Here is a 13,798-nt window from a genome sequence, read left to right on the forward strand (position 1 = left end):
CCCCAATGTCCCCCATGTCCCCATTGTCCCCATTGTCCCCATCCCCCCCATCATCCCCAATGTCCCCATGTCCCCCATGTCCCCCCATTGTCCCCAATGTCCCCTCGCACCTTTGCAGCGGTCACATCGGTGTCCTTGTCCCCCCCCGTGCACCTTCATGTGGTCCCCATGTCCCCATTGCCCCCATCGTCCCCCATGTCCCCCATTCCCCCCATCATCCCCATTGTCCCCATTCCCCCCAATGTCCCCATGTCCCCCCATTGTCCCCATTGTCCCCACACACCTTTGCAGCGCTCGCAGCGGTGTCCTTGTCCCCCCCCGTGCACCTTCATGTGGTCCCCATGTCCCCCATGTCCCCAACGTCCCCATTGTCCCCATTCCCCCAAATGTCCCCCATGTCCCCTGTGTCCCCCATGATCCCCATTTCCCTCATTGTCCCCATTGTCCCCATCATCCCCAATGTCCCCTCATTGTCCCCAATGTCCCCACTCACCTTTGCAGCGCTCGCAGCGGTGTCCTTGTCCCCCCCCATGCACCTTCATGTGGTCCCCATGTCCCCATGTCCCCATCATCCCCAATGTCCCCCGTGTCTCCCATGTCCCCCATGTCCCCCATGATCCCCAATGTCCCCAACGTCCCCTCATTGTCCCCACTCACCTTTGCATCGGTCACATCGATGTCCTTGTCCCCCCCCGTGCACCTTCATGTGGTCCCCCAGGTAGGCGGCGCTCAGGAGCTTCCCGCACACGGGACAGGGGACCTTGTCCTCGTGACGGGCGGCGTGCGCGCGGAGACGGTCACGGGTGGCGAACGCGGGCCGCGCAGGTCTAGGAGGGGACATTGGGGACAATGGGGACATGGGGGACATTGGGGACATGGGGACATTGGGGACATTGGGGACATTGGGGACATTGGGGATGTTGGGGATGTTGGGGACAGTGGGGACATTGGGGACCTTGTCCTCGTGACGGGCGGCGTGCGCGCGGGAGACGGTCACGGGTGGCAAACGCGGCCGCGCAGGTCTGGGGACACGAGGGGACATTGGGGACAATGAGGGGAATGGGGACATTGGGGATGTTGGGGATGTTGGGGACAATGGGGACATTGGGGACATTGGGGACAATGGGGACATTGGGGACAATGGGGACCTTGTCCTCGTGACGGGCGGCGTGGGCGCGGAGACGGTCACGGGTGGCAAACGCGGCCGCGCACGTCTATGGGGACAATGGGGACAATGGGGACATTGGGGGGAATGGGGGGAATGGGGACAATGGGGACATTGGGGGAAATGGGGACGTTGGGGACATTGGGGACATTGGGGACAATGGGGACGTTGGGGACATTGGGGACATTGGGGACAATGGGGATGTTGGGGACATTGGGGACAATGGGGACCTTGTCCTCGTGACGGGCGGCGTGCGCGCGGAGACGGTCACGGGTGGCAAACGCGGGCCGCACACGTCTATGGGGACAAGGGGGACAATGGGGACAATGGGGATGCTAGGGACATGGGGACATTGGGGACATTGGGGATGTTGGGGACATTGGGGATGTTGGGGACATTGGGGACATTGGGGACATTGGGGACAATGGGGACGATGGGGACATGGGGGACAATGGGGACAATGAGGGGAATGGGGACACAGGGGACATGGGGGACATTGGGGACATTGGGGACAATGGGGACATTGGGGACAATGAGGGGAATGGGGACATTGGGGACAATGCGGACATTGGGGACAACGGGAACATGGGGGACATTGGGGACAATGGGGACAATGGGGACATGGGGGACATTGGGGACAATGAGGGGAATGGGGACATTGGGGACAATGGGGACATTGGGGACAACGGGGACATGGGGGACATGGGGACAATAGGGACATTGGGGACAATGGGGACAATGGGGACATTGGGGACAATGGGGACATTGGGGATGTTGGGGACATTGGGGATGTTGGGGACATTGGGGACAATGGGGGGACAATGAGGACATGGGGACATGGGGGATATTGGGGACATGGGGGGGACATGGGGACACGAGGACCGTGCAGATGTGTGGCAACATGGGGGGACATGGGGATGGGGGGGACATGGGGACAGGGGGGACACATTGGGGACATGGGGATGTGTTGGGGATGTTGGGGACGCGTTGGGGACACGAGGACACAATGGGGACACGGGGACGTGTTGGGGGACACATTGGGATCACAGGAACACGTCCGGGATACGTTGGGGACGCGTTGGGGACACAAGGACACATTGGGGACATGTTGGGGACATGGGGACGTGTTGGGGACGTTGGGGACGCGTTGGGGGGACATTGGGGACGTTGGGGACACGTTGGGGACGTTGGGGACACGTTGAGGACATTGGGGACGCGTTGGGGACGTTGGGGACACATTGGGGTCGCGTTGGTGACACATTGGGGACATTGGGGACGTTGGGGACACGTTGGGGACACGTTGGTGACGTGGGGACGCGTTGGTGACACATTGGGGACATTGGGGACGCGTTGGGGACGCGTTGGGGACGCGGGGACGCGTTGGGGGGACATTGGGGACACGGGGACGCATTGGGGGGACATTGGGGATGCGTTGGGGACACGTTGGGGAAATTGGGGACGCGTTGGGGGGACATTGGGGACACGGGGACGCGTTGGGGACACGTTGGGGACGCGTTGGGGACGTTGGGGACACGGGGACACGGGGACGCGTTGGGGACACGGGGACACGTTGGGGACGTTGGGGACGCGTTGGGGACACGGGGACACGTTGGGGACGTTGGGGACACGGTGACACGGGGACGCGTTGGGGACACGTTGGTGACATTGGGGACGCGTTGGGGACGTTGGGGACGCGTTGGGGGGACATTGGGGACATTGGGGACGCGTTGGGGACACGGGGACGCGTTGGTGACACATTGGGGACGTTGGGGACGCGTTGGGGACACGTTGGGGACACGGGGACGCGTTGGGGACACGGGGACGCGTTGGGGGGACATTGGGGACACGGGGATGCGTTGGGGACGCGTTGGGGACACGTTGGGGACACATTGGGGACGTTGGGGACGCGTTGGGGACACGGGGACGCGTTGGGGACATTGGTGACACGTTGAGGACATTGGGGACACGTTGGGGACACGTTGGGGACGTCGCGGCCGCGCCGGTGCCACCCACCTCGCACTTGAAGGGCCGCTCGGTCGAGTGAACCTGCCGCACGTGGCTGTTGAGGTGGTCGGGGCTGCGGGGACAGGGACGCCATGTCCCCAACGTCCCCAATGTCCCCAATGTCCCCAGTGTCCCCAATGTCCCCATGTCCCCAACGTCCCCAATGTCCCCAATGTCCCCAACGTCCCCAATGTCCCCAACGTCCCCAACGTCCCCAACGTCCCCAACGTCCCCAATGTCCCCGATGTCCCCCGTGTCCCCAATGTCCCCAACGTCCCCAACGTCCCCAACGTCCCCAACGTCCCCAATGTCCCCCGTGTCCCCGTCCCCAATGTCCCCAACGTCCCCCCCTCCGTGTCCCCAATGTCCCCAACGTCCCCAACGTCCCCAATATCCCCAATGTCCCCAACGTCCCCCCCTCCGTGTCCCCAACGTCCCCAATGTCCCCAGTGTCCCCAATGTCCCCAATGTCCCCAACGTCCCCCCCGTGTCCCCAACGTCCCCAAAGTCCCCAACGTCCCCAATATCCCCCCGTGTCCCCAATGTCCCCAACGTCCCCCCCGTGTCCCCAATGTCCCCAACGTCCCCAACGTCCCCAATGTCCCGCAATGTCCCCCCCGTGTCCCCAACGTTCTCAACGTCCCCAATGTCCCCAATGTCCCCAATGTCCCCAACGTCCCCCCCGTGTCCCCAACGTCCTCAACGTCCCCAATGTCCCCAATGTCCCCGTGTCCCCAACGTCCCCAACGTCCCCAATGTCCCCAACGTCCCCCCCGTGTCCCCAACGTCCTCAATGTCCCCGTGTCCCCAACGTCCCCAATGTCCCCAACGTCCCCCCCGTGTCCCCAACGTCCCCAAAGTCCCCAACGTCCCCCGATGTCCCCAATGTCCCCCTCAGCCTCCCCAATGTCCCCAACGTCCCCCCCTCGGTGTCCCCAATGTCTCCAACATCCCCCTCGGTGTCCCAACGTCCCCAATGTCCCCAATGTCGCCCCCCGTGTCCCCAACGTCCCCAAGGTCCCCCAATGTCCCCAATGTCCCCAACGTCCCCTCCTCGGTGTCCCCAATGTCCCCTCCTCGGCATCCCCAATGTCCCCAATGTCCCCAACGTCCCCAACGCCCCTTCCACGTCCCCGTCACCCCCAATGTCCCCTGTGTCGTCCCCAACGCTGTCCCCAATGTCCCCCCAACGTCCCCAACGCCCCGGGTTGTCCTCATTGTCCCCAATGTCCCCAATCCTGTCCCCAACACCCCCGAACTCGTCCCCAATATTGCTCCTAATGCCCCCAAAATTCTCCCCAGTGTCCCCAATGTCACCGCCAATGCCCGCTGTTGTCCCCAATGTCCCCAACATCGTCCCCAACGTCATCCCGAACATCCTCAATGTCCCCACGATGTCCCCAACGTCCCCCAATGTCCCCAATATCATCCCCTATGTCATCCCAAACACCCTCATGTCCCCATATTGTCCCCAACGTCCCCAACGTGGTGTCCAATGTCCTCCCCAACATCCTTAATGTCCCCACGATGTCCCCAATGTCATCCCCAAGTCCTCAATGTCCCCATGATGTCCCCAACGTCCCCCAATGTCCCCAATATCGTCCCCTATGTCATCCCAAACATCCTCAATGTCCCCATATTGTCCCGAACGTCCCCAACGTGGTCCCCAATGTCCTCCCCAACATCCTTAATGTCCCCACGATGTCCCCAATGTCATCCCCAAGTCCTCAATGTCGCCACGATGTCCCCAACATCCCCCAATATCCCCAATATCGTCCCCAACGTCATCCTGAACATCCTCAATGTCCCCATATTGTCCCCAACGTCCCCAACGTGGTCCCCAATGTCCTCTCCAACATCCTTAATGTCCCCACAATGTCCCCAATGTCATCCCCAAGTCCTCAATGTCCCCACGATGTCCCCAACGTCCCCCAATGTCCCCAATATCGTCCCCTATGTCATCCCCAACATTCTCAATGTCCCCACGATGTCCCCAACGTCCCCCAACGTCCCCAATATCGTCCCCTATGTCATCCCAAACATGCTCAATGTCCCCATATTGTCCCCAATGTCCCCAACGTGGTCCCCAATGTCATCCCCAACATCATTAATGTCCCCACGATGTCCCCAATGTCATCCCCAACGTTCTCAATGTCCCCACGATGTCCCCAACGTCCCCCAATGTCCCCAACATTGTCCCCAGTGTCATCCCCAATATTCTCAATGTCCCCATACTGTCCCCAATGTCCCCAATATCGTCCCCTACGTCATCCCCAACGTTCTCAATGTCCCCATGATGTCCCCAACGTCCCCCAATGTCCCCAACGTCATCCCAAACATTCTCAATGCCCCCATATTGTCCCCAACGTCCCCCTGTTGTCCCCAACATTCTCAATGTCCCCATGTTGTCCCCAAGGCCCCCAACATCGTCCCCAACATTGTCCCCAACATCAACGTCCCCATGTTGTCCCCATGTTGTCCCCAATGTCCCCTCACTCACCGGGAGACGCTCTTGTCACGGTGACTGCTCATGGAAGTGCCACCCCCATGTCCCCAATGTCCCCATATTGTCCCCAACGTCCCCTCACTCACCAGAAGCTCTTGTCGGAATGGCTGCACAGAGAGGTGCCACCCCAACACCCCCATGTCCCAATGTCCCCAATGTCCCCAAGGTGTCCTCAAGGTGTCCCCAATGATGTCCCCAATGTCACTCACCGCGAGAAGCTCTTCCCGCAATGGTTACACACGTAGGGCTTGCGCACGTGGTGTCCCCAAGATGTCCCCAAGGTGTCCCCAATATCCCCAATGATGTCTCCAAGGTGTCCCCAATGTCCCCAATGTCCCCAATGATGTCCCCAAGGTGTCCCCAATGATGTCCCCAAGGTGTCCCCAAGGTGTCCCCAATGATGTCCCCAATGATGTCCCCAATGTCCCCAAGGTGTCACTCACCGCGAGAAGCTCTTCCCGCAGTGGTTACACACGTAGGGCTTGTGCACGTGGTGTCCCCAAGGTGTCCCCAAGGTGTCCCCAAGGTCCCCAAGGTGTCCCCAATGATGTCCCCAATGTCCCCAAGGTGTCCCCAAGGTGTCCCCAATGATGTCCCCAAGGTGTCCCCAAGGTGTCCCCAATGTCCCCAATGTCACTCACCGCGAGAAGCTCTTCCCGCAGTGGTTACACACGTAGGGCTTGTGCACGTGGTGTCCCCAAGGTGTCCCCAAGGTGTCCCCAAGATGTCCCCAATGATGTCCCCAAGGTGTCCCCAATGTCCCCAAGGTCCCCAAGGTGTCTCCAATGTCCCCAATGATGTCCCCAATGTCACTCACCGCGAGAAGCTCTTCCCGCAGTGGTTACACACGTAGGGTTTCCGCACGTGGTGTCCCCAAGGTGTCCCCAAGGTGTCCCCAATGTCCCCAATGATGTCCCCAATGTCACTCACCGCGAGAAGCTCTTCCCGCAGTGGTTACACACATAGGGCTTGTGCACGTGGTGTCCCCAAGGTGTCCCCAATGTCCCCAATGTCCCCAAGGTGTCCCCAATGTCCCCAAGGTGTCCCCAAGGTGTCCCCAAGGTGTCACTCACCGCGAGAAGCTCTTCCCGCAGTGGCTGCACACGTAGGGCTTGTGCACATGGTGTCCCCAAGGTGTCCCCAATGTCCCCAAGGTGTCCCCAATGTCCTCAGTGATGTCCCCCAAGGTGTCCCCAAGGTGTCCCCAATGTCCCCAAGGTGTCTCCAATGTCCCCAAGGTGTCCCCAATGATGTCCCCAAGGTGTCCCCAAGGTGTCCCCAATGTCCCCAAGGTGTCCCCAATGTCCCCAATGATGTCCCCAATGATGTCCCCAATGTCACTCACCGCGAGAAGCTCTTCCCACAGTGGTTACACACGTAGGGTTTGTGCACGTGGTGTCCCCAAGGTGTCCCCAAGGTGTCCCCAATGTCCCCAATGATGTCCCCAAGGTGTCCCCAATGTCCCCAATGTCACTCACCGCGAGAAGCTCTTCCCGCAGTGGTTACACACGTAGGGCTTGTGCACGTGGTGTCCCCAATGTCCCCAAGGTGTCCCCAAGGTCCCCAATGTCCCCAAGGTGTCCCCAATGTCCCCAATGTGTCCCCAACGTGTCCCTAAGGTGTCCCCAATGTCCCCAAGGTGTCTCCAATGTCCCCAACGTCCCCAATGTCCCCAATGTCACTCACCGCGAGAAGCTCTTCCCGCAGTGGTTACACACGTACGGCTTCCGCACGTGGTGTCCCCAATGTCCCCAATGATGTCCCCAATGTCCCCAAAGTGTCCCCAAGGTGTCCCCAATGTCCCCTATGTCCCCAATGATGTCCCCAAGGTGTCCCCAAGGTGTCCCCAAGGTGTCCCCAATATCCCCAAGGTGTCCCCAAGGTCCCCAATGATGTCCCCAAGGTGTCCCCAATGTCCCCAAGGTGTCACTCACCGCGAGAAGCTCTTCCCGCAGTGGTTACACACGTAGGGTTTCCGCACGTGGTGTCCCCAAGGTGTCCCCAAGGTGTCCCCAATGTCCCCAATGATGTCCCCAATGTCCCCAATGTCACTCACCGCGAGAAGCTCTTCCCGCAATGGTTACACACGTAGGGCTTGTGCACGTGGTGTCCCCAAGGTGTCCCCAAGGTGTCCCCAAGGTGTCCCCAATGATGTCCCCAAGGTGTCCCCAGCGTGTCCCCAATGTCCCCAATGTCCCCAAGGTGTCACTCACCGCGAGAAGCTCTTCCCGCAGTGGTTACACACGTAGGGCTTGTGCACGTGGTGTCCCCAAGGTGTCCCCAAGGTGTCCCCAATGTCCCCAAGGTGTCCCCAAGGTGTCCCCAAGGTGTCCCCAAGGTGTCCCCAATGTCCCCAACGTGTCCCCAATGATGTCCCCAATGTCCTCAAGGTGTCCCCAAGGTGTCCCCAATGATGTCCCCAATGTCACTCACCGCGAGAAGCTCTTCCCGCAATGGCTGCACACGTAGGGCTTGTGCACATGGTGTCCCCAATGTCCCCAATGATGTCCCCAAGGTGTCCCCAATGTCCCCAAGGTGTCCCCAAGGTGTCCCCAATGATGACCCCAAGGTGTCCCCGATGTCCGCAATGTGTCCCCAATGATGTCCCCGGTGTCCCCAAGGTGTCCCTAATGATGTCCCCAAGGTGTCCCCAATGTCCCCAATGTCCCCAATGATGTCCCCAAGGTGTCCCCAATGTCCCCAAGGTGTCCCCAATGATGTCCCCAATGATGTCCCCAATGTCACTCACCGCGAGAAGCTCTTCCCGCAGTGGTTACACACGTAGGGTTTGTGCACGTGGTGTCCCCAAGGTGTCCCCAAGGTGTCCCCAATGTCCCCAATGTCCCCAAGGTGTCCCCAAGGTGTCCCCAATGATGTCCCCAAGGTGTCCCCAATGTCCCCAAGGTGTCCCCAATGTCACTCACCGCGAGAAGCTCTTCCCGCAGTGGTTGCACACGTAGGGTTTCCGCACGTGGTGTCCCCAAGGTGTCCCCAAGGTGTCCCCAATGACCCCAAGGTGTCCCCAATGTCCCCAATGTCCCCAAGGTGTCCCCAATGTCCCCAACGTGTCCCCAACGTGTCCCCAAGGTGTCCCCAATGTCCCCAATGTCCCCAAGGTGTCCCCAATGTCACTCACCGCGAGAAGCTCTTCCCGCAATGGTTACACACGTAGGGCTTGTGCACGTGGTGTCCCCAAGGTGTCCCCAATGATGTCCCCAATGTCCCCAATGATGTCCCCAATGATGTCCCCAAGGTGTCCCCAAGGTGTCCCCAATGTCCCCAAGGTGTCCCCAATGATGTCCCCAATGTCACTCACCGCGAGAAGCTCTTCCCGCAGTGGTTACACACGTAGGGCTTGTGCACGTGGTGTCCCCAATGTCCCCAAGGTGTCCCCAATGTCCCCAAGGTGTCCCCGAGGTGTCCCCAAGGTGTCTCCAATGTCCCCAATGATGTCCCCAAGGTGTCCCCAAGGTGTCCCCAAGGTGTCCCCAAGGTGTCCCCAATGATGTCCCCAATGTCACTCACCGCGAGAAGCTCTTCCCGCAGTGGTTACACACGTAGGGCTTCCGCACGTGGTGTCCCCAAGGTGTCCCCAATGTCCCCAAGGTGTCCCCAAGGTGTCCCCAATGTCCCCAATGATGTCCCCAATGATGTCCCCAATGATGTCCCCAAGGTGTCACTCACCGCGAGAAGCTCTTCCCGCAGTGGTTACACACGTACGGCTTCCGCACGGCGCCGTCGTGCGACCGCACGTGGTAGCTCATGCGGTCCTTGCGCTTGAACCGCTGTTGACACACGGGACAGGCGAACGGCTTCTCGTCCGAGTGTGACAGCTGGTGCCGCTTCAGGTGGTACACGTCCCGGAACGCCTTCCCGCACGCGTCGCACGCGTGCGCCTTGCGCGGCCGCCTGTTGTCACCCCCGCCGGGTGTTGTCACCCCCGCCGCGGTCCCCAGCCCCAGCAGGGACAGCGGGACCATGGTGGGCGCCCGGGGGGGCCGGGTGCCCCCGTGGGTGCCCTGGTGACGCCGCAGGTTGTAGCCGTTCTTGAACTCCTTGGCGCACAACGCGCACACGTAGGGCCCTTTGCTCTTGCCCTTCTTCGCCTGTTGCGGCGGCTCCGGTTGTTGTTGCGGTTGTTGTTGCGGTTGTTGTTGTTGTTGGGGGGTCGGCGGCGCCTTGGGGACGTCGGCGGCCCCCGCGGGGGGGGCGGGGGCGGCCGGGGGGGCCTCCGGGAGCACCGGGAGCAGCTCGACCTGAAGGGGGTCCGGGGGGGGCGGCGGGGGGGCGGCCTGCGGGGACAGGGGACGGTGGGGACGTTGGGGACGTGGGGGGGACACGGGGACATTGGGGACATATGGGGGACATGGGGACACGGGGGGGACATTGGGGACATGGGGGGGACACGGGGACATTGGGGACGTGGGGGCAACATTGGGGACATGGGGACATGGGGGGGACGTTGGGGACATGGGGGGGACACAGGGACACAGAGGGGACATTGGGGACATGGGGACACGGGGGGGACATGGGGACAGGGAGGGGACATTGGGGACGTGGAGGGGACATGGGGACATATGGGGGACATTGGGGACACGGGGACATGGGGGCAACATTGGGGACATGGGGACAGGGAGGGGACATTGGGGACATGGGGGGGACATTGGGGACATGGGGACATTGGGGACGTGGGGGGGACATGGGGACATATGGGGGACATTGGGGACACGGGGACATGGGGGCAACATTGGGGACATGGGGACAGGGAGGGGACGTTGGGGACATGGGGACACAGGGGGGAGACATTGGGGACATGGAGGGGACGTTGGGGACATTGGGGACGTGGGGGGGACACGGGGACATGGGGACATATGGGGGAGACATTGGGGACATGGGGGGGACATTGGGGGGACACGGGGACATGGGGACAGGGAGAGAACATTGGGGACATGGGGGGACACGGGGACATGGGGGGGACACAGGGGGGACATGGGGACACATGGGGACACATGGGGGGGACAAGAAGGGGACATGGGGGGACACGGGGACATGGGGACAGGGAGGGGACGTTGGGGACATGGGGACACAGGGGGGACACAGGGGGGACATGGTGACACGGGGACGTGAGGACATGGGGGGAGATGAGCAGGACACAGAGGGGACATGGGGACACATGGGGACATGAGGGGGACAGGGGGGGACACAGGGGGGACACGGGGGGGACATGGGGGACACGGGGACAGAAGGGACAGCAGGGAGAGGGGGACATGGGGACAGCGGGAACACGGTGACAACAGCAGGGACAGCGGGGGTGACAATGGGGACAGTGGGGGACACAATGGGGGGGGGACAGGGGTCACGACAAGGGACATGGGGAGGTCACAACAGGGGACATCGGGGCGGGGGGGGGTTTGGGGGGAGGGTCCCAATGGGGACATTGGGGGGTGTCACCAAGGGGGGACATCGAGGGGAGGGTCCTGGGGGGGGGGGTGTCACCAAGGGGGGACATTTGGGGGGGGGGGTCCCAAGCGGTGTCACCGTGGGGGGGGGGAGGGGCTGGCAGGGGGTGTCACCAAGGGGGGTCCCCACGGGTGTCCCCACGGGGGGGGGTCCCCCCATTATGGGTGTCCCCAGGGGGGTGTCCCCATGGATGTCCCCAGGGGGGTGTCCCCTTGAGTGTGTCCCCATGGGGGTGTCCCCATGCGGGTGTCATTGTGGGGGGGTGTCCCCGCTGCCCCCGTGGGGGTGTCCCCGTGGGAGGGGGTGTCCCCGTGGGAGGGGGTGTCCCCATGGGGGGGGGGTGTCCCCACTGTCCCCGCGGGTCACTAAGGCCGCGCGGGGGCCGCCCCGCCCCCACCAGGCCCCACGCGTGTCTCTGCGTGGGGGGGGGGGGGGACACGGCGACATCACCCGTGACAACGGGGGGGGAGGGGGGGACACGGGGACACCGCGACACCCCCCCCCCCCCCCGCGCGCCGCGGCGGCCCCTCCCTTTTCCCGCGGGAGCCGCGAGGGGCGGGGCCAGCGCTGCCCCCCCACCCCCCCCCACTCCGTTTCCCGCCACCCCCCCGGGGCGGGGCGGGAAATGGGGGGGGAGGGGAGGGGGGGTACCTGGAAGATGAAGCTGCTCCAGCTGCCCGGGTCCATGGCGGCGGGGGGGGGGGGGGGCACGGGGGGGGGGGACACGATTTTGGGGTGGTTTCAACGGGGGGGGGGCAGGGAGGGAGGGGGGGGCCGAGCGAGGAGGCGGCAGCGGCGCGAGGGGCGGCGGCGGCGCGCGCGCTGATTGGCCCCCGGGGCGCGCGCGCGCGCGCCCCCGCCGCGGCGCGCGCGCGGGAAAAAGAGCGCGCGCGCGCGCGCCCCGTGGGGGGGGGGGGGAGCGACGCCGCGCGCTGATTGGGCCGCGCCGCGCGCGGCCTCCCCCCGCCCCCCCCACCCCGCCGCGCGCTGATTGGCCGCCGCGCGGAGGGGGCGGGGACGGGGGGAGGCGCGCGCTGATTGGCTGCGGCGCCCGGCGCGCGCGGGTAACGGTTCCCCCCCCGCGCGCAAAATGGCGGCGCCGCCAACTCTGACCCCCCCCCGGGGCGGGGCGGAGTGACGTCGGGGGCGGGGCCTGCGGGGGGCGGGGCCTGCGAGGGGCGGGGCGGGCCCCCCGCGTCGCCGCCCCTCGGTAACGACCCCCCCCCTCGGGGGGCCGGAAAAACAACCGTTTCTGGGTGTTTTTAGCCCCGCTTTTTCCCGCCCCAGCCCTTCCGGGAGTCGCTCTTGCCTCTTGTCGCCGTTTCCGGTCGCGGCGGAGCCTCCCGGGCACCGGCGGCTTCGCGCTCCGGCGGCGGCCGCCATGGCCGCTGTTGCCAGGCAGACTTCGCGCCGCGCCGCGCGCTGATTGGCTGAGACCGGGGCGAGGCGCGAAGAGGCCGCCGCGCATGCGCCGTGTCCTCGGCCGCCGTTGCCAGGCAGACTTCGCGCCGCGCGCTGATTGGCTGCGCGGCCGCCGGCGCCGCCGCTCATTGGACCCTCCCGCGCGTTGGCCCCGCCCCGCGGCGCTTCCCGCCTTTTCGTGTGGCGGAGGCGAGCGACGCGGCGGCCATTTTGTGGCGTGAGGGCTCCCGTTCCCTTATCCGGGCGTTTTCCCCCGTTATCCCGGCGTTTTTCCCCCCGTTATCCCGGGATTTCCCCCTCTGTTATCCCAGCATTTCCCCCTCTGTTATCCCGGCATTTCCCCCTCTGTTATCCCGGCGTTTCCCCCCCATTATCCCGCGGTTCCCGCCGATGAATCAGCCCGGGGTGCTGAGCGAGAGCTGCTTTAATGGGGGGGTGGGATAACGGGATGGGGGGGGCGGGACCGGGGCGTCATTCCCGGTTCCCATCATTCCCGTTATTCCTGTCATGCCCAGTTCCTGTCATTCCCGGTTCCCATTATTCCCAGCATTCTGGGCTCCCCTTATTCCCATCATTCCCAGTTCCCATTATTCCCCTTATTCCCATAATTCCCAGTTTGTGTCATTCCCGTCGTTATTCACATCGTTATTCCCGTTATTCCCATGGTTATTCCCGTCGCAGCAGCTCCGCGCGGATCAGCCGCCGTTCCGGGCCGGTTCCGTCCAGGAGCGCTCCCTGTTCCCGTCATTCCCGTCGTTATTCCCATCGTTATTCCCGTCATTCCCATGGTTATTCCCGTGGTTATTCCCATGGTTATTCCCGTCGTCATTCCCGTCGCTATTCCCATCGTTATTCCCGTCATTCCCATGGTTATTCCCGTCATTCCCGTCGTCATTCCCGTCGCTATTCCCATCGTTATTCCCGTCATTCCCATGGTTATTCCCGTCGGAGCAGCCGTCGCAGCAGCTCCGCGCGGATCAGCCGCCGCTCCGGCCCCGTTCCCGCCAGGAGCGCTCCCTGTTCCCGTTATTCCCGTTATTCCCATCGTTATTCCCGTCATTCCCGTTGTTATTCCCGTCATCATTCCCGTCGTTATTCCCGTCATTCCCGTCGTTATTCCCGTCGGAGCAGCCGTCGCAGCAGCTCCGCGCGGATCAGCCGCCGCTCCGGCCCCGTTCCCGCCAGGAGCGCTCCCTGTTCCCGGTTCCCATCATTCCCGTCATTCCCATCGTTATTCCCGT

The 13,798-nt window shown here is 63.3% G+C and overlaps 1 protein-coding gene across 1 annotated transcript; it reads right to left on the minus strand.

The window, feature by feature from the left end:
• Window positions 1–657: 657 nt before the first annotated feature.
• On the minus strand, window positions 658–11,822 carry LOC148591258 (myc-associated zinc finger protein-like; the record flags this gene model as incomplete). Its single annotated transcript, XM_088537914.1, has 5 exons — window positions 11,787–11,822; window positions 9,360–9,781; window positions 3,179–3,242; window positions 1,149–1,214; window positions 658–760 (listed from the first exon to the last, which is right to left on the minus strand). Coding segments are annotated over exons 1-5 (691 nt in total), but the record flags the coding sequence as incomplete, so codon positions are not given.
• Between the last annotated feature and the right edge of the window lie 1,976 nt (window positions 11,823–13,798).

The sequence above is a fragment of the Tinamus guttatus genome, unplaced genomic scaffold (genome assembly GCF_059628265.1).
Source record: "Tinamus guttatus ecotype Peru unplaced genomic scaffold, ASM5962826v1 Tinamus_guttatus_pri_ptg000897l, whole genome shotgun sequence".
NCBI classification, from domain to species: domain Eukaryota; kingdom Metazoa; phylum Chordata; class Aves; order Tinamiformes; family Tinamidae; genus Tinamus; species Tinamus guttatus.